This window comes from Mastigoproctus giganteus, chromosome 13 (genome assembly GCF_048544385.1).
Source record: "Mastigoproctus giganteus isolate SK-2022 chromosome 13, ASM4854438v1, whole genome shotgun sequence".
Taxonomy (NCBI): Eukaryota; Metazoa; Arthropoda; class Arachnida; order Uropygi; family Thelyphonidae; genus Mastigoproctus; species Mastigoproctus giganteus.
Genome location: NC_143587.1, coordinates 92,771,566 through 92,797,302, shown reverse-complemented (window position 1 = coordinate 92,797,302; position 25,737 = coordinate 92,771,566). Strand labels below are relative to the sequence as shown.

Sequence of the window (25,737 nt, the reverse complement as noted above, 5' to 3'; positions counted from 1 at the left end):
CCTGGTAAAATAATGGAGTCACTGGTTAAAGATGCATTGCAGGATCATTTAGACAAGACTGCAGCAATAATTCAGACACAGCATGGGTTTGTTAAGGGAAAGTCTTGTCTGACAAATTTGATTGGTTATTAGGATTTGGTTACAAAGGAACTGGATGCAGGGAATAACTCTGATATCATATATTTCGATCTTAGAAATGTTTTTGACACTGTTGAGCATGGAAGAGTATTGTACAAATTGGAGCAGAATGATATTAAGGGTAAGTTGCTACAATGGATAAAAGGATGGTTAAGTGGGAGAAGACAGAGGGTGGTAATCAATGGATGCTACTCTTCGTGAACTAATGTTATTGGTGGAATCCCACAGGGTTCGGTGTTGGGACCACTTGTTTTGTATATTTATCAATGATATTGATGAAGGCATATCAGGCTTAGTATCGAAGGTTGCAGATGATACAAAGGTTGGCAGGGTTGTTAATGAGAGTAATGGCAGTGTGTTACTGCAACAGGATCTAAAAAATTTAGGCAGATGGGCTGAGAAGTGGCAACTGAAGTTTAACATTGACAAATGCAAAGGCATATGGGTAGAAGTAATCCCAGAGAAATGTACCAACTGTGTGGTACTACACTTAAGGTGGTAGAAAATGAAAAAGACCTGGGAGTAATTGTGCAGTCAGATATGAAGTTTTCTGAGCAATGCAGACAGGCTGCCAGGGCAGGTCATGGGGTTTTGTCAATGATATATAGGAATTTTGCTAGCAGGGAAAAGGAGGTGATTGTCCCTTTGTATAAGGCAATGGTCAGGCCAAGCCTTGAGTACTGTGTACAGGTCTGGAGTCCTCATTTTAGGAAGGATGTAGATTTGCTTGAGCATGTACAGAGAAGGGCAACAAGATTGGTGAGGGGAATGAAGGGATCCTCTTACCAAGAGAGGCTTAAGTTCTGCAAATTGCAGCGGCTGGAGACTATGCACCTGTGAGGTGATCTGATTGAGGTGTATAAGGCCTTGAATGGGTTGAGCATGCTGAATTCTGATGGGATTCTTCCACTTGTTCAGATTACGAATCAAAGGGGGTATAAATTCAAATTGAGGAAAGACAGGTGTAGAATGGATGTGTGGAAATTTGCCTTTAGCCAGCAGGTTGTTATTTGCTGGAACAAACTTCCATCTGTCGTTGTGGAAGTTGATAGGTTAAATAAATTTAAGGAGGAACTGGACAAATATTTAGAGGGAATTGTTTTGGATTTTTTTTTTTTTTTTTTTTGGCTGCTGTTACATAAGCTCATACACTTGCTTTCTTGCATCACATGCTACTACTACTACCACAATCAAAAATACTTTGGAAAGGCAAATTGAAAAGTAATGTTAGTTTGTTTTTTTTTAACCATCCTATCTTCAAGGAATAAATCTGTATGCTGCAGATTTATTCCTTGAAGTACCACTGTGAAAATGAAAAAAATATGGAGATGTGCTGGCCATACACAGTTCAGCAAAAGCAGCATTTAGTTGTTGGTCAGTGAAATATTGGAAGTTTTTACATGACAATTCACCCACCCACTGCTCATTTCTTATGTAACAAGAACTTGCTAAATATAGCACGGTTGTATTATCAGATTCCTCCTACTTAATTGACCTCTCGGCATGTGAGTCCTTCCCTTCCCTTCCTTTTCTTGGAAATGAAACAGTCTTTGTGAGCCATCACTACTTATGCGGAAGGAACTGTTCTTTGATTTCCAGCCAGAAAAGTTTCTGAACTGCTACCAGTAAACGTACCACTGGTGACAAAAGTGCATTATTGTTCAAGGTCTCCTTGTACTTTTGAGGGTGCTTTTTTACGAATACTTTTAAGAGTGGTTCTAGATTTATTTGCATTTATTATGCAAGTCTGGAAACTTTTAAAAATTTTCCTCTTGCTTCATTTTCATACCAAACGTTTTCCTTGTAAATTGAATTTTTGAACTTTTTAATTCATCTTCAAAGAATGATGGTCAATCAAAGCTTTAATATCCTGAACCCTTTTTCACAACCATTTCTGATTTATGCTGTGTGATTTGGGAAAATGTAATGCACATAATTGGCATACTTTAAAACCACATTTCTAAATGGGAGTACTGCATTGCCTTTGTTATTTGCTTACGCATCTGTATAATCAGTTATTTTAAGCATTGTTTGTGTCTTAGCTTATCTGCTGTTTGTTGAACTATTTTTTATATTTTTTACTAGTCATTGTATAATAGTTCCTTTACCCATTGTCCACAGATGTTATTAATGGGAATAGCAAGCTGAGTAGTGCAGTGATAATTTGGACACATTTCAATAATATATTAAAAAAAAATTTAATGGAAAATTTGCTTAAAGCTTTTTCTGCTTTCTTCCTTTTTGGTTGAATATATGTTCATAAGTTTTTAATAGGATGTCTTTTCCTATTCAGTATTTTTTTGATGATGGTTAGATGAAAGTTTATAAAACTAAAATTGTTTTATTATATGCATTTTTTCTTAATAGTTTGTTGGCCATGAACAACACTTTACCTATCCTACAACAACCTGCAGCATTTTCAACTCTTCCCAACCAGTATTTCTATCCTCAACCAACTCATGCATCATCACCTCCACAAAATGTTCCACGTCCTCATCCACCTCCCTTAGGACAGAGAGAACGTTCTACCTCGGCACCCAATGTGTGTTATAACCTAGTAAATCAATCTGATCTGTCTCTTGAGGTGAGTATCTGAATTTCAAAAAAATTAATAAAAAGAAAACACATAAGTTGATATTCACTAGTACTGATTGAATATTTATTGGTGAAAACATTTGAAAGACAATGGATAATGATTATAAAGTTTGCATATACAGGGAAGGCTATATGTCAGTTTACCAATAAGTAAAGTGCCAAAAGCACCCTGAACAGTTCATTTATACTAACAACATGTAAATATAGAAAATTTTAAAATCCAACACCTCTCAGTTTCCGAGAGTACCTGATTAAAAATTTTCAGATTTTTGAGAGGTAGCCCAAGGGTTGAGCAGTTTTGGAAAAGCACATTTCAATGAATGTTAAGCAACAACAACTCAACTTATTTACACCTGTAAACTTTTATCACTAAAAGGTAGTGTTAGTTACAAATGTAAATAACAGTTAAATTTGTTAAATGTAAACAAATGATGATAAAACAATCATTGTCATGAACTGTAATGTCAAAATTAAATCCATGCTAAATAAGGCATCAGACAAAATATGAGTGAATGTGCTTCAGATAAAAGCTAATTTCACATTGAAGGTTTAAAAAAATTAATTATTCTTCTTAAGGAATAATTATAACAATATATGTGCAACCTATCAGTTATGATGTTTTTATTTTATTAATGTGCTGTGAAAAAATCATTAGTTTTTTGCACTGTAATAACAAAGATTGCCAAATTTCATTTTTTTTAACCATTATAACTATAGCAGAAAGAACAACAATGGGTGTTAATCACTTGTTATATCTTCTCTTCCAGTGCATTAGTTTGGAATAGGAAGCCAAGAGCAGCACATTTTTTCATTCCTGCTTAGTCATTCACCTGAAACTGTATGACAAGTTATAATGGCTGCAAAAGAACTTGGTTTTGTGGAATTAAATCTATTCTTTGTGCATGTAGCTCTGTTTAGAGAAGAGATTAAACATAGTTTTAATGAAACTGAAGCATGCATTTTTCCAGCTACCCACACTGGGCATTTTCATTCTCTCTCCATGCCCAGCTGTTTTTGAGTGACATCAAACTAATCATCAGCTCATACAAGTGCTCCTACAGTCATGTAGCTATAATTTGCAAGAACAGTTTGTGCTGAGCTACAAAGTTTATGCACCTATATGGTCTCAGAGAAATTATAAGATGCCTGCAGGATTTTTCCCTTTAATCTGTTTTTTCAGCCAGAAGGATTTAAACTGCATTGGTAATGCAGTAGTCTTAATTCTTACAGCTGAACAAACTTGCCTTTATAATGAATTGCCATGATATTTTACTAGTTTTAAACAGATGACCTTGCCAAGAGGTTAACTGTCCATTTGTTTAAAAGTTGAGAACATGCTAAGACAGTCTAGTCATTAGCAGTGCCTCAGATCTTCAGAGTTGTAGTATAGCTAAAGCTTGTCTGAGTGTTGTCAATAGAGGCTACCTGTTATTTGATAACCAGTTTTTCCTAAAACAGGCTGCCATGGCATTGTCTTAACTTTTAAATAAATGGCCAATTAACTTTCTGACAAGGCCATATGTTTGAAATTAGAGCAATACCAAGGCAAATTTCATTGCATTATCTATGCAGTTTATATACTGCTGGCTCCAAAAACAGATTGAAGGACAATATAGTCCTGTAAGAAACTTATAAAGAAAAAATCATCTTTTTTTTTTTTTTTTTTTAATGGATTTAATGGATTTGTATAATTTTTTTTTTAATTAGTGTTCTTGCTATATTCATGGTGATTTTAGTGTGTGTGTGTGTTGTTGTTGTTGGCTCATCGGCTTCTGTGGCCGTAATGCACCTCTCAAAGTTTTTGCATTTTACTCTGATCCAAGCCCGAGGCGGGATTCGAACGTGTGTGTGTGTGTGTGTGTGTGTGTGTGTGTGTGTGTGTGTGTGTGTGTGTGTGTGTGTGTGTGTGTGTGAGAGAGAGAGAGAGAGAGAGAGAGATACTAATTAGCATTAGCATTAGTAGAGGCATTTGATGCAAGAAAGCAAGCTTATGCAGCATCAGCCAAAAAAAAAAGAAAAAAAACACCACTTCCACTTCACCCCTCTGTTCGTTCAAAATACCTGTCCAGCTGAGCCTTAAACTTATTTAGGCTATCAACTTCCACGACAAGGGATGGAAGTCTGTTCCACCAACCAACCAACCAACCACCCGCTGGCTAAAGGCAAATTTCCGCACGTCTATCCTACATCTGTCTTTCCTCAATTTGAATTTATGCCCTCTCAGGTGATTATTCTGAGCGAGAGGAAAAATCCCATCAGCATTGAGCATGCTCAAACCATTCAAGGCTTTATACATCTCTATCAGATCACCTCGCTGGTGCCTAGTCTCCAGACACTGTAATTTGCAAACCTTAAGCCTTTCTTCGTAAGAGCACTCCTTTGTTCCATTCAATAATCTTGTTGCCCTTCTCTGTACTCGTTCCAGCAGCTCTACATCCTTCTTGAAATGAGGCCTCCAGACCTGTATACAGTATTCTAGGTGTGGCCTGACCATTGCCTTATACAAGGGAATAATCACCTCCTTATCCCTGCTAGATAAATTCCTATATATCATTGACAATACACCATGAACTACACTTGCAGCCCGTCTGCACTGCTCAGAGAACTTCATATCTGCCTGCACATCCACCCCCAGGTCCCTTTCATTCTCTACCACTGTCAGTGTAGTACCACAGAGTTGATACATTGCTCTGGGGTTGCTGTTTCCCATGTGTAGTACTTTACATTTGTCAATGTTAAACTTCATTTGCCACCTCTCAGCCCATCTGCTCAACCTTTCCAGATCCTGTTGCAGCAGCATAGTGTCAGTAGTGTCCTTGACAACCCTGCCTACCTTTGTATTGTCTGCAAACTTCGACATTAAGCTTGATATACCCTCATCAATATCATTTATGAATACAGAAAACAATAATGGACCCAACACTGAGCCCTGAGGGACTCCATTAATAACATTAGTCCACGACGAGCAGTGTCCATTGATTACCACTCTCTGTCTTCTCTCCCTCAGCCACCCCTTTATCCACAGCAGCAATTTGCCGCCAATGCCACACTGCTCCAATTTGTGCAGCAGTCTTCCCTGTGCAACAGTATCAAAAGCCTTTCTAAGATCCAAATATATAATATCAAAGTTATTCCCTGCATCCAGTTCCTTTGTGACTGCATCATAGTATCCAATCAAATTGGTCAGGCAAGACTTTCTCTTAACAAAACCATGCTGTGTCAGAGCTGTACTGAAGTCTTGTCTAGATGATCCTGCAGTGCTTCTTTAATCAGTACCTCCATTAATTTTCCTGGAACAGAAGTTAAACTCACAGGTCTATAATTACTTGTGTCAGCCTTTGATCCTCCCTTGTGAATTGGGGTTGACATTTGCACATCTCCAGTCTGTGGGTATCTCCCCTGAGTCCAAGGAAGCTCTCATAATTATGGCTAAGGGTTTGCTTACTTCCTTTGCTGCCTCCTTTAATATAACTGGATAGATCCCATCCACCCCGGGTGCCTTTCTTGTGTTTATCTTCAACAGTTTCTCCTCCACTTTACTCTCAGTTATTACAAGATTCTCTAGCTTACTGCTAGAGTTGAATACACCTCTGGCTTTCCCCTCGCTAAATAACTCCTCATGTGTGAATGTCGATGCAAAATATTCATTTAGTTTGTTAGCTACCTGAGCAGGATCAGCAACAGTTGACCCATCGATATCAAGTGGACCAATCTGATTCATCCCCCTCCTTCTAGAGTTTACATAAGTAAAGAACTCTTTGCTGTTTTTCTTTGCATCCCTTGCCAAAGATTTCTCGTAATCTGCATTCACCTGCCTAACCTCCTTTGTAACTTGGTTACAGATCAACTTGTATCTATCATAGGCTTCTGTGTCACGTGTTATGTATGTATCCCATGCATGTTTCTTCTCTGCCATATGCCTCATCAGTTCATCTGACATCCATTTAGGCCTAAACCTTGAACAATATTTCTTAGTTGGTATGTATAGCCTAGTAGCTTCCAAGATAAGTTCTTTGAATGCTTCCCATTTTGCATTTGCTGTTGGTAACATCATCAGTTGGTTCCACTGTATAGAATTTAAATACTGTCTCAGTCCATCGTAGTCGCCTTTACGAAAGCAATAACCCTTCCCTTTACCCCTAATGGTAGTTACCTCTTTGAGTAAATCCCACTTCAGCACACTGTGATCACTGCCACCTAGTGGTTCATTTATCTGCAGATTCTTAATGCATGAAGAATCACTGCTGATAATCAAATCAAGAGTATTCTTCCCTCTAGTTGCCTCCTGAACATGCTGATGAAGAAAACAATCATCCAATAAATCCACAAAAGCCTTGCTAGTGTGTGAGTGACCAGCCCCCAAATTCCAGTCAATATCTGGGAAATTAAAATCTCCCATTATAAGACTCTCTGATTTACTGGCCCACTCTATTTCCCTGTACAGTATCTTATTATACTTATCAGAGTCATTAGGCCTATAGCACACTCCTTCTCTCAATTTTGATCTCCCAATGCTCATTAGCATTAGTAGAGGCATTTGATGCAAGAAAGCAAGCTTATGCAGCATCAGCCAAAAAAAAAAAAAAAAACCACTTCCACTTCACCCCTCCGTTCGTTCAAAATACCTGTCCAGCTGAGCCTTAAACTTATTTAGGCTATCAACCTCCACCACAAGGGATGGAAGTCTGTTCCACCAACCAACCACCCGCTGGCTAAAGGCAAATTTCCGCACGTCTATCCTACATCTGTCTTTCCTCAATTTGAATTTATGCCCTCTCAGGTGATTATTCTGAGCTAGAGGAAGAATCCCATCAGCATTGAGCATACTTAAACCATTCAAGGCTTTATACACCTCTATCAGATCACCTCGCTGGTGCCTAGTCTCCAGACACTGTAATTTGCAAAACTTAAGCCGTTCTTCGTAAGAGCACCCCTTTGCTCCATTCACTAATCTTGTTGCCCTTCTCTGTACTCGTTCCAGCAGCTCTACATCCTTCTTGAAATGAGGCCTCCAGACCTGTATACAGTACTCTAGGTGTGGCCTGACCATCTTGGCCTGACCGCCTTATACAATGGAATAATCACCTCCTTATCCCTGCTGGAAAAATTCCTGTATATCATTGACAATACACCATGAACTACACTTGCAGCCCGTCTGCACTGCTCAGAGAACTTCATATCTGCCTGCACATCCACCCCCAGGTCCCTTTCATTCTCTACCACTGTCAGTGTTGTACCACAGAGTTGATACGTTGCTCTGGGGTTGCTGTTTCCCATGTGTAGTACTTTACATTTGTCAATGTTAAACTTCATTTGCCACCTCTCAGCCCATCTGCTCAACCTTTCCAGATCCTGTTGCAGCAACATAGTGTCAGTAGTGTCCTTGACAACCCTGCCAACCTTTGTATCGTCTGCAAACTTGGACATTAATCCCGATATACCATCATCAATATCATTTATAAATACAGAAAACAATAATGGACCCAACACTGAGCCCTGAGGGACTCCACTAATAACATCAGTCCACGATGAGCAGTGTCCATTGATTAACACTCTCTGTCTTCTCCCCCTCAACCACCCCTTTATCCATAGCTGTAATTTGCCTCCAATGTCACACTGCTCCAATTTGTGTAGCAGTCTTCCATGTGCAACAGTATCAAAAGCCTTTCTAAGATCCAAGTATATAATATCAAAGTTATTCCCTGCATCCAGTTCTTTTGTGACTGCATCATAGTATCCAATCAAGTTGGTCAGGCAAGACTTCCCCTTAACAAAACCATGCTGTGTCTGAGCTATAACTGAAGTCTTGTCTAAATGATCCTGCAGTGCTTCTTTAACCAGTGCCTCCATTAATTTTCCTGGAACAGAAGTTAAGCTCACAGGTCTATAATTACTTGTGTCAGCCTTTGATCCTCCTTTGTGAATTGGGGTCACATTTGCACATTTCCAGTCTATGGGTACCTCCCGTGAGTCCAAGGAAGCTCTCATAATTATGGCTAAGGGTTTGCTTACTTCCTTTGCTGCCTCCTTTAATATAACTGGATAGATCCCATCCACCCCGGGTGCCTTTCTTGTGTTTATCTTCAACAGTTTCTCCTCCACTTTACTCCCAGTTATTTCAAGATTCTGTAACTTACTGCTAGAGTTGAATACACCTCTGGCATTCCCCTCGCTGAATAACTCCTCATGTGTGAATGTCGATGCAAAATATTCATTTAGTTTGTTAGCTACCTGAGCAGGATCATCAACACTTGACCCATCAATATCAAGAGGACCAATCTGATTCATCCCTCTCCTTCTAGAGTTTACATAAGTAAAGAACTCTTTGCTGTTTTTCTTTGCATCCCTTGCCAAGGATTTCTCGTAATCTGCCTTCGCCTGCCTAACTTCCTTTGTAACTTGGTTGCATATCAACTTGTATCTATCATAGGCTTCTGTGTCATGTGTTAATTTGTAAGTATCCCATGCATTTTTCTTCTCTGCCATATGCCTCATTAGTTCATCTGACATCCATTTTGGCCTAAACCTTGAACAATATTTCTTAGTTGGTATGTAAAGCCTAGTAGCTTCCAAGATAAGTTCTTTGAATGCTTCCCATTTTGAATTTGCTGTTGGTAACATCATCAGTTGGTCCCACTGTATAGAATTTAAATACTGTCTCAGTCCATCGTAGTCGCCTTTACGGAAGCAATAACCCTTCCCTTTACCCCTAATGGTAGTTACCTCTTTGAGTAAATCCCACTTCAGCACACTGTGATCACTGCCACCTAGTGGTTCATTTATCTGCAGATTCTTAATGCATGAAGAATCACTGCTGATAATCAAATCAAGAGTATTGCTCCCTCTAGTTGCCTCCCGAACATGCTGATGTAGAAAACAATCATCCAATAAATCCACAAAAGCCCTGCTAGTGTGTGAGTATCCAGCCCCCAAATTCCAGTCAATATCTGGGAAATTAAAATCTCCCATTATAAGACACTCTGATTTACTGGCCCATTCTATTTCCCTGTACAGTTCCTTATTATACTCATCAGAGTCATTAGGCCTATAGCACACTCCTACTCTCAATTTTGATCTCCCAATGTTTATGTCACACCAAACTGACTCCACACTGCACTGTCCAGCGATGTCGACTGGCTTCACTTCCTTGGTTTTTATGTGTTTCTTAACTAATAGCATAACACCTCCCCCCTTCCTATCCTGTCTATCCTTTCTGTAGACGTTGTACTCACCAAATTGCAGTTCCGCATCCCTTATATCTGTGTGACACCACGTCTCTGATATCCCAACAATATCTGCCTTCGATGTTTTGAGCAATACCTCAAATTCATCAAATTTATTTACTAAACTCCTAGCATTGGTGTACACGCAAGTATACCTGCACCTGTTTCTATTCTTAGCTACCCTAACACAACCCATGTGTTTACTTGTACCACAATGGCTCCCAGCAGTCTCTGAAATACCATGCATCTTGTTTTTCAGGCTTCTGCTCATTCTAATAGAAGCAGTGCAAGAATCTCTTTCACCTCTGCCAGTGGCTACTGTCAATCTATTGGTCTTTGTCTTCCCCCAAGCTTATGTCACACCAAACTGACTTGACACTGCACTGTCCAGCGATGTCCACTGGCTTCACTTCCTTGGATTTTATGTATTTCTTAACTAATAGCATAACCCCTCCTCCCTTCCTATCCAGTCTATCCTTTCTGTAGACGTTGTACTCCCCAAATTCCAGTTCTGCATTCCTTATATCTGTGTGACACCACGTCTCTGCTATCCCAACAATATCTGCCTTTGATGTTTTGAATTGTGAATTATTTTCAGTATAATGATTTTTCACAAATCAAACAAGATTTAGATATTTCAGTTGTATCTCTTAATTCATATCTTCTCTGTTGTTGTTGTTGATATTGGGTTTATCGACATAAGGGCTACTGATGCCAAATTGTGCATGTTTATAATATGTAGATGTTAAATTATATGATCCTGTATAGGCCAATACATTTTAAATAGATTAAAAGTTATATATTTGCATAATTTCCTTAGATGTGAGATAAATCATGCGAGGCGTTCAACATGGATACTGACCAAAAAGTGTTGGACCAGATGGTTGAATACGGGGGGGGGGGGACAATCAAAAAGAAAATGGCAGACCGTAAGTTGACTGTGACAGGATGTGCACTAGGGTGGGTCTTCTTCCAATAACAGGAAGAGGTGGGTGGGTATGATGAGTTTGTCCAATTTCAGTCTTGCCAATGCCACTTCCTCATCTGTTTCATAAGCCACAGCTTTGAATCTTGTTTTTTCTGGTTAAGTTTGCTGTTGGTATTCCTTTTCCAGATCTGTGACCAGTTGTAATCTGCTAAATGTCCTCAACCTACTCTAGGTTGAGGATGTTTAGCTGCAAGGTCAGCACTTTTCATTTCCATGAATGCCAGAATGGCCAGGGAGCCAGTAAAGTCTGATTGCTTGATTGGACATGTTACAGAATACCTGGGAATGAATTTTTTTCAAGGTAGGATAAGAAGAGGAGAAATTCTTCCTTATGGTAGAGAGAGCACTGAGAGAGTGTAAATTATTGCAGGTGAGATGGAAAGCTCAATAATCTTACTAAGTGCTAATTTGATGGCATATAGTTCAGCAGTGAAAATACTGCATGCTAACTGTAGCATGAAAACTGCTGCAGTAGTTTTCATGTACACTCAGTTTTCAAACTGACCATACTGTCAGTTTTCAATCCATCGCTATATATTTTACAGTCATAGGAATTCAGAGTAACATGAGCTGAGTGCAGCTGTCTGATATTGCAAGGAGGTATGACATTCTTCCCTACCAGAGAAAATGCATATCGTGGGAGTCAGAAACATGTCCAAGGTGGGACAGGTGCGGTTGCCATCCCAGTTTGCCCTTTTAAACTTCCAAGTGGATTGTTGTTAATATTTTGGAGTTGTTTGTAATGAGCAAATAATTGGAAAGTGATCACTGTTAAAGTAATTGGTTAATGCCGACCATGTCATGACTTTGACAGATAGATGGTGAACAAATTGATAAATCAATTGCAGAAGTAGATCCTGTAAGTAGGAGATCCAGAATTTAATAAACAAAGATCATTATTATTCATAAATTCCTCAATCAATTTTTCGTGTCCATTGAAGTCACCAGATAGACAAATTGGAGTTGGACGTTGTGTAATGAAGTTGTCGAGTTCTGAATGGGGAAGTGGTAGAGATGGCGGAATATAAATGGAAATAATGGTAACTGAAGTACCAACTGCAATAAGTGTTGACACAGCTTCTAGGGTTGTTCTTAACTGGATTGGCTTGGATGGTATGTTAGAATTAACAAGAATAGCTATTTCTCCTTGGGTGGGAGACTTAGCTCCTATCTCATCTGTACATCCTATAATTTAAGAATTTTGGTGAAACTTGGGGTGACAAGAATGTTTCTTTTAGGCATACACCTATTGAATTGAGTGAGTAAATCAATTCCTTAAGTCATCAGAATGACTGCTTAGTCCTCTGCAGATCCATTGCATGATGTGAATTATTTAGGTTTAGCTGTGGATGATTCATCTGACTGTTTTTTTTTTTTTATGTGGGGCATTTTTTTTTTTTTTTTTTTTGGTCTTTTTTTGGGAATATGGAGCATACAGTATCCATAGTGTCATTGGCATGAAGTTCTAGAATTGGTTCATCATAATCTGAGTTTACACCCACTTTCATACTGTTGGTGGGGGGATTAATACAGTCTTTATTAATTTTCAATTTTGTCATGTGAGACCATTGGAGTATCAGTTGGGATACTAATTGGAGTGTTAGTGACTTTGCTGGCTGGTTTTTTAGTTTTAGAAGTATTTTTTCTGGAGGCTGATCAAGTTGCTTTAATCCATTTAGCTAGTGAGGTGTTGGGCCGACTGGGCTAGCCGGGTGGGTAAAATGCTTGCCTGGCAACCTAAAGGTCGCGGGTTCGAATCCCACCTCGGGGGCTTGGATCAAAGTACTGCAAAAACCTTGGGAGGTGCATTATGGCCACAGAAGCTGATGCGCCAACAGCTACCAAAAAAAAAAAAAATACTGAGGTGTTGAGCGGTATTGACACATTTGTTTGAACTGCAATTGAAAGATAGCGTGGGATGCGAGATGCATGGGATGACTAGGCATGGTCAACATAATTTTGTCTGCATGCCTCAGGATATGCGACTTTACATTATACTTTGTATTTTTGGATTTTCCTTCCTGTTTTCCACATTTCCCATGATTATAAAAGGCAGGGTGGCATCCTTTGCAGTTGGGGAAAATGGAAGATGAGGCTGAACAATCTGCTTATATATGATCCTCTGATCCACAAATAGGACAGATGGCATCACCTCTGCATGCCTGCTGAGAATGGCGATATTTCTGGCATTTAAAACAAAGAGGATTTGGAATGTGAGGCCGAATTTGGCAGTTTAAATAGCCATATTTTACTGTGGATGGCAAATAAGGAGTGCTGAAAGTTAAAATGATGGATAGAGTTGGAATGATTTCCATCTTTTTAGTCATTCATTGCAATGATTACCTTTTGATTGCTAATTTCCTAAACTAATTCCTCCTCAAACACTGTAAGTAGGTCCCATTCTGTGATGATGCCTTTCGACGAATTTAAAGTATTGTGGGGAATAACAGATAATGGCAGCCCACCAAATGTTGTTTTTAATAGCCACTCAATGTTTGGAGGTGGTCGTTTCAACCAGGAGGTCTCTGAATTGTAATTGCTTCACCATTTTTGGCGATCCAGCAATAGATTCCAAAGATTTTTGGATCATAAATGGCAATAACTTACCCACGGGCTGAGTGAACAGAGAGGTGGATCACCAGAAAGTTAGGTATGTCGGGACACTGTGCTTGTCTTCGGAGCCTTTTGGGTTAACTAGAGTTGTTATCATGAGGGGATTCTGGTCTTGAACTTAAAGGCTCCAAGGTTGATAAATTGTTAGAATCCATGATGGCTCCTTTTGGCCTTGGGGGTTTATCTTTACCAGCCAGGCTACTGACCCACAGTGGAGAGGCAGGAGTAGTGCTATAGAGTGACCAAGCAGTATAAAAGTTAGTGCTAATTTTAAGGAAAGAAAAAAGGTGGTTTTCCTTTCTGAAACTTACAATTTCTAAGAATAAGTTAACAATTAACTACTCAGAACTTTCCAAATTAACAAGAACTGTCGCACTGAAAAAACGCTCTATAAATAGCTCAGAGAATCACTTGATTGCAATAATGCTTGGCACCCAGGGCCATCTTCTCTGTACATGAGAAGAAATAACAGGATTTTGAGTCATATCCTTGGCTCCATATTCCTCTGAATTATTGCTGAAAAGTGCAACAGGAACATCAGGATGCTTTTCAACATCTGGAAGGTTCTTCCTGCTGCCCAGAACTATAACAAGAATGAGGAATATGCAATTCAACTAGTTTTTGTATCATCAATCAACCCAGATGAAATAGGAACTGATGAAGTCTATTTCTGGATGATATTATTTCTGGGTATTAGGTGATTTAATGCTCACAGGACAATTCCATGTAATTCATAGTGGCATAGTAATTGAGTTTCCTCTAATTTGCGATTCAAGTTCACAGTGTAGTCTGTTTTTGGTTGGTGTTCTGTGTACCTCTCCTATTAAAAGTATACAATGTACATTCTATTTGAATTCATGGCAAACCCCCTTCCTAAGAACTACTTTCTCATATTGTCTATATGTGTGACTTACAATTTGTGTGTGGTCTTAAGCTGCATAATCTTGTAATTGACCTTAGATAATTTCTCTTTGGCCCTGTATGGTCCAAGGTTTTCAGTTGGTTTCCTCTTATGACTAGATTGGATTGAGACCATGTCTCCAATTTTAATGAGCTTGAAGTATCTTGTCCTATTTACATTTCCTGTTTCTGTCACCTACCTTTTCACTACACTTTCTTAAAAAGATGTTTCTCTTAGAAGAATTTCCTCTTAATTCCTCCAGCTTTCCTTATATATTCTTATATCCATATTATAACTAATTGGCATAACATCTGTTCGTAATGTTGGTTCATGCCTGTATCAGATGTAAAAATGGCTTCTCTCCAACACTGATTCCACGTGAGGAGTTGATTCCACACAGAGTTGTAAGCAAAGAGCACCTAGCTGCATGAGGTCCCATATCTCGATGTGTGACTCTACCAATTTAGAAAGGATCTCATTCAAATTTTTACTCGTGCTTTCTACCATTCCATTGTTTTGGGAATGGAGTGGGGGTCATCAAGACTTAACAATAATTTAAAAGCAAGCTTGCTGCCTCTGTCCATCAAGATTGTCTCAGGAGTATCATATTGACATACGATTTAATCCTATATCAGGCAAGCTGTGGCAGCCTTTTGATCTGGGGATGCAAATGCCTTACTCCACATGGAGAATTTTCCCCTTTCCAGTGACAGGAAAAAGTCCTACAACATACATAGCAATGAACTGGAACAGCCTAGTAGAAAATAAACCTGACTGGCTGAAATGGAGCCATTCCAATAAAAGGTTGCAATCATGACAAGCTTGGACAAACTATGCTACCTCTTTCCTCTCATTTTGCCAATAGTATCTTTCTGTGATTCTAGCCAAGAGCTTATCAATCCCCAAGTATCCAACAAGACTTCCACTGTGATAATTTTTCATTATTCACAAACTTCATGGCCGTGGTGCTGTAATTGGATCCAGTGACCTGATGTTATCCATCTTTTTTCTCATCACACCTTATACATCCAGGTATATGGTTTTGAACTGCTTACCCTGTGAAAAATCTTATATACATTTCAGCTAATGGTTGGGTCTATTTCTTACTCTTTAGCAATTTTTTTTTAGGGCCGCATTCTTGATATTGCATTGTTACTTTGTTAGTAAATACTGTCACATTCTTAATATGAGGGTATATTGATTGTGATCTTCTACCTAGATGGTCATAATGAACAACATACCATGATTGCCTTTTCAGCATGTTCAATAGATTTCCCTATCTGCTGCTTATCTGTTAACTTAATAACGGTCATTTTTGTGAGGAGTTGATATGCTAATAATACCGCTATTTTATCACAATAAGCAGGGTGCACAGCAGAACACCCAACCAAGTTTTTCAACAAGACGCCCACACCTTTTACTCGAACCAACAATATACCTGTTTTCACACCCCTCTATTGCTGAACATAAAAAAGCCAGAAGATTAAATCTTGTATATCTGAAAGACTGGACTCTTGAGACAAAATATACCAAAAAACCACTGTCCTGGTGTAAAGCCAAAATGGTAGTTTTTGCTGTCTGACTGACTCACTCATTTGTCAATATCCTAACATATTTCTGATTATGTTAGAGGCTTGAAATTTGGTATAGTTATAGGTTTCCTGGTAATGGGAAAAAGAAAAAGCTATGACAAGTCATCTAAGATCTGCATGGGGGTTCCAAATTTTGAAAATATACACTTTGTTAAGTATGCTTCTGATAGAAGTATAGAAATTTGGTGACATTTAATATTGACATGTGGGATATCAAATTAATAGCCGGCTTGACAAGTAGATTCTAAATTTACTGTTTTTTTTTAGATTGTGGGGGGGGGGGGAATCCAAGAAATTAAAAACATTTAATATTGATATGTGGTGTTATATCAAGTTAGGTTCCAGATGTACTGCTTGTCTCTTGAGACAAAATATACAAATTTCATTTCTCTCTGTGCAACATAATTGAATATATAAACCTAGACCTATAAATTATAATGGATATTTTTATATTATATTTTAAGCTGCAGTACCAATGTTGGTATAAGCTGTAAATTAGCATTTTGTTCGGAAAGTTTACTTACCGTAGTTAAAATGAATATACGCAATAGCATTGTACTGTACTGCATTGTACTTTACAATATAATTAGTTTAAGAATAGGTTAAGAAGTTTGGAAGAGAACTTTTTCAGACTTAGTTTCACGATTTGTTTTAAAATTATTTTTGACATAAATAAATTAAAAAAAAAAACATTGATTATTCATTTTCCACCCTTCCGTTCCATGTGTTAAAACAACTGTACTAAAATGATTAGAATTACACAGCATCGGTATTAGAAAACAATAACTCAGCAAAAAGATTTGATATCTCAACGAAAAACAAAACTTTTAAAAAAGTGAGCCAAGTTCTTTTACAAGCTTTGCAAAGACCTCCACCGTGAAAAGGTTTGAGATCAAACGGTGATGCCAAGTTCATCATAACCTCGGCCATGAAAAGTATTGATATCAATGATTGGTATGGATTCACAACCATACAATCAGTAAGAAAATAACTATATATAAAAATAAAAGACAAACTTTGAATGAACCAAAATTTAAATAATGTGGTGAATCTGCCAAGTGCATGACAAACTTTTAATCTGAATAGCCAATAGCCAACTTTGCGTTACTTTTCATCTCGATGCTTTTTTTCATGGTAGAGGTTTTGGCAAACTTGCAGAAGAACTTGTTTCACATTTTTTACAAGTGTTTATTTTTTGTTAATTCAATCTTACTTTGAATTCTAGCAGGAAATTGGGTGGTCTCTGAAGCTTGTTACAGATATTCTTCCGGGCATGACAGGCTAAGGATTGCTACCTGGGAACATAAAACACTGTTGAAACTGATATTCAGGTCCCATTTGTGATTCAAGTGGACTGAATTTCAATGAAATCTGGTCATTCACAACAACCAAATTCAAAAGCACACAGACCTAGGAATGACAAACTACGTAAACCTTTGTTAGTTGCTATCCATAGTGTTGCTCAGTTGAACAGCAATATGTTAAACATTCCACAAGAGAAATGTTTTTCTTCACAGTTTTATTATTTTTGAATATAAAATTATGAGGACTGTGTAGAGCTGTTAATTTCTTCTCTATTAAAAAAAAAAACTGCATGCTTTACTTCATTTTGTTTCTTTCATAGGAATTTGCTTCAAGAATAAGAGCACAAGGATCTCATGGTATGTTTGTTAGCTGCTGTTATTACTCTTTTTAATTTAAAGTAAACAAAGGTGTTAAATATCTCTGCTTGCCTGTTAAATCAGTTCAACTTGCCTTTTCTAATACAACAGGCAGGTTGGGTGATTAGTAGTCTTCATTGTTTTTTTTTTTTTTTGTTTGTTTTTTTGTTTTTTTTTAATGAATAATTGTTTCTTCACAGTGTTCCTATCAAACTATTCACAACTAATTTAAATTAAACACTGATACTGTAATATTTGATGATCAGGCAGTTAAATATTAATCATATAACAATAAGTGCGCATGCATATGGTAACAATAGAATGCTTATTTCCTACTGGTTATGAGTAAATTTAAAAAGTTAAAGCAAGTTAAGAGAGGGGAAAAAAAATAAATACAGCAATTAATGTGCTCACTACTTCATCATGCAAATATGCATCGTTGGGTTTTTAATAATCTACTTGGAGAGGGAACTATCCTACTTTTAGAACTTTTTCTTCCAGTTTGGCAGAAGAAAAACTGATATTTTTGTCAAGCAACCTTCACTGGCAGCTGGTTAATTCAGTCATAGTGAAAAGAAAACCCAAAAAGTCTCTACTCTTTCCATTCCAGATTGGCTCAGTTCAGGTAAGAAAGGACATCGAAAAAGCTGGCAGCAAAAGTGTTAAGTTGAGGTGGTAAATTTAGCCAGTGTTTCAAATTACGCTTTACCTTATTCTGAGCTAATGTGTAAAAAAAAAGAAACAGAGGAAAGTATAATTTAAGCATTTAGAAATATATGAAATAAATTACAAACTTAGGAATAAAGTGAAAAGGCAGATAAAAGTGAGTCCTGCTGATAAATACAATGCATAAAAGCTTACCTGGGTTATCTTGATAAGGCCATAAAAAAAAAAAAAAAAAAAAAAACATTTGACCTATCTGGGGGTCCTGGAGTGTTTTAGTATGCAGCAATTCATGCTGTTACAACTGATGTAGTCTTTCCCCCCTGGTAAACCACTTGTAAACCTTGTAAACCAGTCAATCCACTTGGTAAACGATCCTGGGATTGTTTACCAAGTGGATTGTCAGTGTTTACCATTTGAGGGAAGGGACCAGAGAAACTTTCCATCTCCTTGTTCTAGTGAAGTAAACTTTGGTGTTATGGTTATTGGTACTTTTCCAGTTTTCTCACCCATCTCTCAGTGCTGAGTGAAGGGGGGAGTCCCCTTTTCTGCATTGGTGAGTGCAGAATTTGTAAATGATCTGAAAGCGACTCATGTTATAGAAATTGGGAAAATAGTATTACAGTCCATCTTTATAGTGACCCTCTTTTTAACATCCCAACACATTATAACGTCGTATGTGGGTTGGTCCAGCCATTTGCTCATTAACCTAATGCTATTTTACATTCAGTATAATGATATTGAAAATACAATGATTTCTCTATAATGACCATAAATTTCTACCTCTTAATCTGAATTTTTACTCTTTTATTACAATACAGGCCGGCCTCAATTAACGCGATTGATTCGTCCCGTGAACGCATTTAATCAAATATAATAACCAATAAGAAAAATTATAATTGGTCTGTGACCTTCAGAAATGTCCATAAAGAATTTTAAAAATACCTTTTAAATAACTTTTTAACTGTATGCCATGTAAAAGATAATGAAAATAATTATAGAATTAAATATTTATTGCATAAAATACACAATGAAGAAACTATTTGTTATGGAAATATTTGAACAGTGTTGGCTTTCATTTTTCATCAATAAATTTCCAATAGCCGATAACAATCTTCTCTAGGCCCTGGCAAAATAAATATTGCTATCACAGAGAAAATGGCCATGCCGCCCTTGTAATATGGCCATAACCTGGCTTATAAAGCCACAACAAACCTTCCAACCAGCACAAGAGTAGCAGGAAAAAAACAGGAACATGCCCCGTGTAGGATTCTGGGACCACAGTAAAATGCTCCAGCAATATCAGTTGCTAATTAGTTCCAATAATTAGCAATGTAAACATTGTAAAAGGACTTGAACTTAGAAAATTTATGAATCACTGGCTTAAATTTCAATCTTGCTTTAAATTTAATGAACATGCAGCCAAAAGTGAATTACACAGTGGCAATTGGGAAACGAGACTGATGTTATGAGACAAGTGCCTGTGCTTCCATCTATTAGAAGTAAACGTGAAACATGAACAAGAGTGATTGTTCCTCGAGCATTGCAGTCAAGGTTAGCAGAAATTGCCGCAATTTCAGAATGTAGTGTGAGCCAAACTGTACGTCTCTTCTGTGTCTGTGTTGTAGAGGGACAATGGAACAAAGAGCAAACATCGTTCTATGTTCGACTGGGCAAAAATGGCACGGAAATGTTTCAAATGATGAAGCAAGCATGTGAGAGAATTGTCTGTCTCATGCATGTGTGTGTCTTTGAGTGGCATAAATGTTTTGCCCATAAATAAAAAAAACATTAAATTTAAAATTAAAAGGCACTCTCAAAGTAAAATTAAAGATGTGGAACAAATTCATAATTACCAATGTTGACAAAGCAGCAAACACTTTGCCATCTTTTTCAAAAAATTCTATTTTAATACAATCCTGAAAAAAAATTAACTAGAATGGCACATACACCAATGTTGCAATGAGCACAAATAGTATTTTAAAAAAGCTAATAGCCTTACACATAAAACAAAAATTAATAAATATGAAATTTCCTTTCCTGTATATGATCACAAAATTCCACACACAACCAACTGGATTTAAATTTATTATCAATAGCAAAAATAGCAGCTGCTACAATCCCAGCAAAAAATTCCATTTTTCTTAGTAATGTTTTAAATAAACTTAAAAATATGTGGATTATAAACAGTAATAAAAGTCAAATGAGACCTTTGACTTCCAAAATCTTTATACCTTGATTCTGCATCTGAAGCTTAAACAAGCCTGGCAGCAATATCTACATTTTACTGTCAGTCTCTGCTACTTTTCTACCATGGCTGTGGTGTGGCTTCTTGATAGTATGTGCTTTGTAATTTTTTTATTTTATTTTTATTTCCGTTTTGTTTTCATTTCATCTATTTTAATTTTTATGTTATTTTATAGGACTGTTATTCTTTTGTTTTATTTTATTCAGCTTTTTTTATTTTATATTTTATTCCTTATCAGTTACACAATCTATGACATGTTATTGTTATGCTGTTATTTTGGTTTTTAGGAGCATTAGCAACTAAGGCCATATTGCTCTGGAGATATGCGCTGGTCATTCCTTGACCTTTCCACATCCTCCATATTTGGTGGCCACGGGCTCAAACCCCGGTCTAATCAAGAAGCGTGTGATATGCACTGCTGATTCTGTCCACCTGGCTATGGAGGCACCCTATGACATGTACACATGGCACACGTGCATACACACAAGTTAGAAGGACAATTAGGCTTTAAAGTATTAGTTACGTTTAATCTACTTAGAGGGGTCAGCCAAGGATTAGTCATTTTTAGATGCATTAACATATATGCATAATGTGCTTGTTGTCTTCATGTCCATCTGTCTGTCTACATCTAACAACTCAACTCTCAGTGCTGGATTTTCATGAAATTTTATATTTGGGCCTTATATTAAAAAAATTTGCCAAGCCATTCCAAATTTCATTAAAAATAAGCCAATAGAAAATCCAGATTATTATTTCCATCTTATTAATACCTAGGGTTTTTTTTTTTTTTGGTCCCCCCCCCCCCAATATCTTTGAGATCTTTTTAGTTGGAGGGGTGTGAGAGGGAGTATTTATGGTTAACACGTTTTCTGCTACATATATTTGAGAGAGAGTGAGTGCATTCCATGTGCCATTAGTGTAACATATAATATTTTTCCTCGGTTTTGATTATATATCATATATCAGTAAGTATTTTTAGGCATCAAGTGTTTTTTCCACATAAGAAGAGTCTGGTATTTGTGTCACTAGCACAGGGAATGAACTTTGCTGAATGTATGTTATTCAACATGCATTCAGCAAAGTAACAGCTATAATTTTTGACTTCCACACTGTGTGAAAAAAGCCTGGACACAAATCCCAGCAAAATGTATTCTAATTTTATAGACTTTTTTCTGCACCATTGCTGAATTATGCAGGGCAAAAACTCAGGTTTTTCATTTGGAAAAATTGGTAAAGTGGCCATAGTATACATGTAATTTACAGACACAATACACTGATTCATTGTAATCCTTAGTTGTTTGGTGCAAAAAAACAGACACAAACATTTTGAATAAAACCACCATATTTTTTTGCAAAAAAACTATGGTGGTTTTATTAAAAATAAACATTTTTAATAAAACCTCAGATCATAACACTGTTCTTATATTATAACCCATATCTCACTCTAATGCTGTCACTCTAATGCAGTGATCATTCGTGTATTAAGAATATGCAGATAAAGGAACCACTAGGTGGCAGTGATCACAGTGTGCTGAAGTGGGATTTACTCAAAGTGGTAACTACCGTCAGGGGTAAAGGAAAGGGTTTTTGCTTCCGTAAAGGGGAGTACAGTGGTCTCAGACAGTTTTTAAATTCTGTACAGTGGGATCAACTGACGATGTTACAAACAGTAAATTCTAAGTGGGAAGCATTCAAAGAATTAATCGTGGAAGCTACTAGACTTTATATACCGATTAAGAAATATCGTTCAAGGTTTAGGCCTAAATGGTTATCAAATGAACTAATGAGACTCGTGACAGAGAAGAAAAATGCATGGGATGCATATAAATTATCAGGTGACGCAGAAGCCTGTGGCAGATATAAGCTAGTCTGTAATCAGGTCGCAAAGGAGGTTTGGCAGGCGAAGGCGGATTACGAGAAATCTTTGGCAAAAGATGCTAAGAAAAACAGCAAGGATTTCTTTACTTATATAAACTCTAAAAGGAAGGGGCTGAATATGATTGGTCCACTTGACATCGATGGTTTGACTGTTGATGATCCTGCTCAGATAGCAAACAAACTGAATGAGTATTTTGCATCTACATTCACACGTGAAGAATTATTACAATTTGAAAATGGAAGAAGGTTATCAAATTGTAGCAGTGTGCTTAATAATTTTGTAATAACTGAGAGCAAAGTGGAGGAGAAATTGTTGAAGTTAAACATAAGAAAGGCACCTGGGGTGGATGGGATCTATCCAGTTATTTTAAAGGAGGCGGCAAAGCAACTAAGCAAACCCTTAGCCATAATTATGAGATCATCCTTGGACTCAGGGGAGGTTCCCACGGACTGGAGATGTGCAAATGTGTCCCCAATTCACAAAGGTGGATCGAAGGGTGACACGAGTAATTACAGACCAGTTAGTTTAACTTCTGTTCCGGGTAAAATAATGGAGTTGCTGGTTAAAGATGCATTGCAGGATCATCTAGACAAGACTGCAGCAATAATTCAAACACAGCATGGGTTTGTTAAGGGAAAGTCTTGTCTGACAAATTTGATTGGTTATTATGATGTGGTCACAAAGGAACTGGATGCAAAAAATAATTTTGATATCATATACTTGGATTTCAGGAAAGCTTTTGACACTGTTGCGCATGGAAGACTACTGTACAAATTGGAGCAGAATGGTATTAAGGGTAAGTTGCTACAATGGATAAAAGGATGGTTAAGTGGGAAGACAGAGGGTGGTAATCAATGGGTGCTGCTCTTCGTGGACTAATATTATTAGTGGAGTCCCACAGGGTTCGTGTTGGGTCCACTGTTGTTTTGTGTATTTATCAATGATATTGATGAAGGTATATCAGGCTTAATGTCGAAGTTTGCAGATGACACAAAGGTTGGCAGGGTTGTTAATGACAGTAATGGCAGTGTGCTACTGCAACAGGATCTAGATAATTTGGGCAGATGGGCTAAGAAGTGGCAACTGAAGTTCAACCTTGACAAATGCAAAGTACTGCATATGGGTAGAAGTAACCCCAGAGAAATGTACCAACTGTGTGGTACTACACTTAAGGTGGTAGAAAATGAAAAAGACCTGGGAGTAATTGTGCAGTCAGATATGAAGTTTTCTGAGCAGTGCAGACAGGCTGCTAGGGTGGGTCATGGGGTTTTGTCAATGATATATAGGAATTTTGCTAGCAGGGAAAAGGAGGTGATTGTCCCTCTGTATAAGGCAATGGTCAGGCCACGCCTTGAGTACTGCGTACAGGTCTGGAGGCCTCATTTTAAGAAGGATGTAGATTTGCTTGAGTGTGTACAGAGAAGAGCAACACGATTGGTGAGGGGAATGAAGGGATTCTCTTACCAAGAGAGGCTTAAGTTCTGCAAATTGCAGTGGCTGGAGACTAGGCACCTGCGTGGTGATCTGATTGAGGTCTATAAGGCCTTGAATGGGTTGAGCACGCTGAATTCTGATGGGATCCTTCCACTTGTTCAGATTACCAACCTACGGGAACATAAGTTCAAATTAAGAAAGGACAGATGTAGAATAGATGTGCGGAAATTTGCCTTTAGCCAGCGGGTGGTTAATTGCTGGAACAAACTTCCATCTGTCGTTGTGGAAGTTGATAGGTTAAATAAATTTAAGGAGGAACTGGACAGGCATTTGGAGGGAATGGTGTGATTTTTTTTTTTTTTTTTTTTTGGCTGATGCTGCATAAGCTCCTACACTTGCTTTCTTGCATCATGTGCCACTACTACTACTACTACTACAACTCACTATAATGCTCTTTTACCAGCGTACAGATTGGATATTTGGCTTTTTTTACAAAAATGTTTCATCTGATGTAGTCGATAGCTTGAAAATGAATAGCAAAGTTTCCCACTCTCGGTGAAATTTTCTCCCACGCTAATTTAATTTCACTATGGTGGCTTGTTACGTAGTTCCAAGATCAACGTTTTAAAAAAATGATCAAGTATATTGCTTGTAATATTTGCATTAAATGCATTTACCCGAAGTCTAGTCATCACTCTGTACTGTGTTGGACATTGTCTGTAACGGACAGTTTACTCGAACATAGGCGGATAAGAATTAAAAAGCGACAGCGTCTGGATGCGGTACAAAGCCTACTAAGGTAAGAAAAAGACTGAATTTGAAAATTAAATTATACATTTTGAAGCGAATCGATTCCGTTCAACTACAAGTGTATGTGTGCAATAATTTAGGACTGGCAGGTTCAACTGTAAGAACAATGATATAAAATAAATAATAAATTTTAGCAGCGGTAAAGACAGCCGTTCCATTCCAAGCAACTAGGCCGGCTATTATAATTGAAATGGAGAGACTTCTAAATAATTTTATTGAAGATAATATCCAGTGCACAATTCCGTTTAGTTAAATATTATTAAAGAAAAAGTGATTAGCCTATATGATGATCTGAAGAAAGCTCACCTTAAAATAAAATAAAAATAAAAAAAACATGCCATGCTTCAAAATGGCGAAGGATCGGTTGACTTTATTGTGGTAATGCTGTGGGGATTTTAAAGTAAACACCCCTTTTAGTTTACTAGGAAGACAGCCAAAGTACAACCCAAAGTTACGAAAACTCAACAGCCCAGGGCCATCGGATTAATAAATTCATGATTTTAATTGGCATTTTAAGTTTAATTTTGATATGTAATATAGTTATTTACCACATAATTATATATGAATGTAATGGAGAATATTTTATATGTACAAATTTTTAATATTAAATATTTTGACCGACATTTGTGCATCTTTTTCACTACTGTTTATTATTGATTAAGAAATATCCTATGGCATAGACCACAACTCACAAATACATATGTTACATTACGGGAATACAGTGCTGATTGACTTAGCACCGTTTTTCTTGAACGAATTATCAGTGTTAAGCGGGGGTCACCTGTATATTTCGCTGTAGTTCTTTATGATAATCACAAAAGCAGTTGAAACGAAGTACTGGCTTCTCCAGACACTCCTGGCAAATAGTAAATTATATCTTGCTTTTTTCCAGACTGAAAGCATGAATGATATTTTTTCCGCATTACACATCTGTGTGTGCGTGCCTCTTGTCTTCACCATATCCCTCTTTGTGTCTACAAGTAACAACTCGA

The 25,737-nt window shown here is 37.4% G+C and overlaps 1 protein-coding gene across 1 annotated transcript in view; it reads left to right on the top strand.

The window, feature by feature from the left end:
* The window catches only part of Raf (serine/threonine kinase raf oncogene), a 439,038-nt gene that overhangs the window by 226,280 nt on the left and 187,021 nt on the right, over positions 1–25,737 (top strand). Inside the window, exons 8-9 of the mRNA XM_090387771.1 lie at positions 2,506–2,722; positions 17,675–17,711. Coding sequence (XP_090243897.1) covers positions 2,506–2,722; positions 17,675–17,711 — 254 coding nt within the window. The remainder of the gene's footprint in view (positions 1–2,505; positions 2,723–17,674; positions 17,712–25,737) is intronic.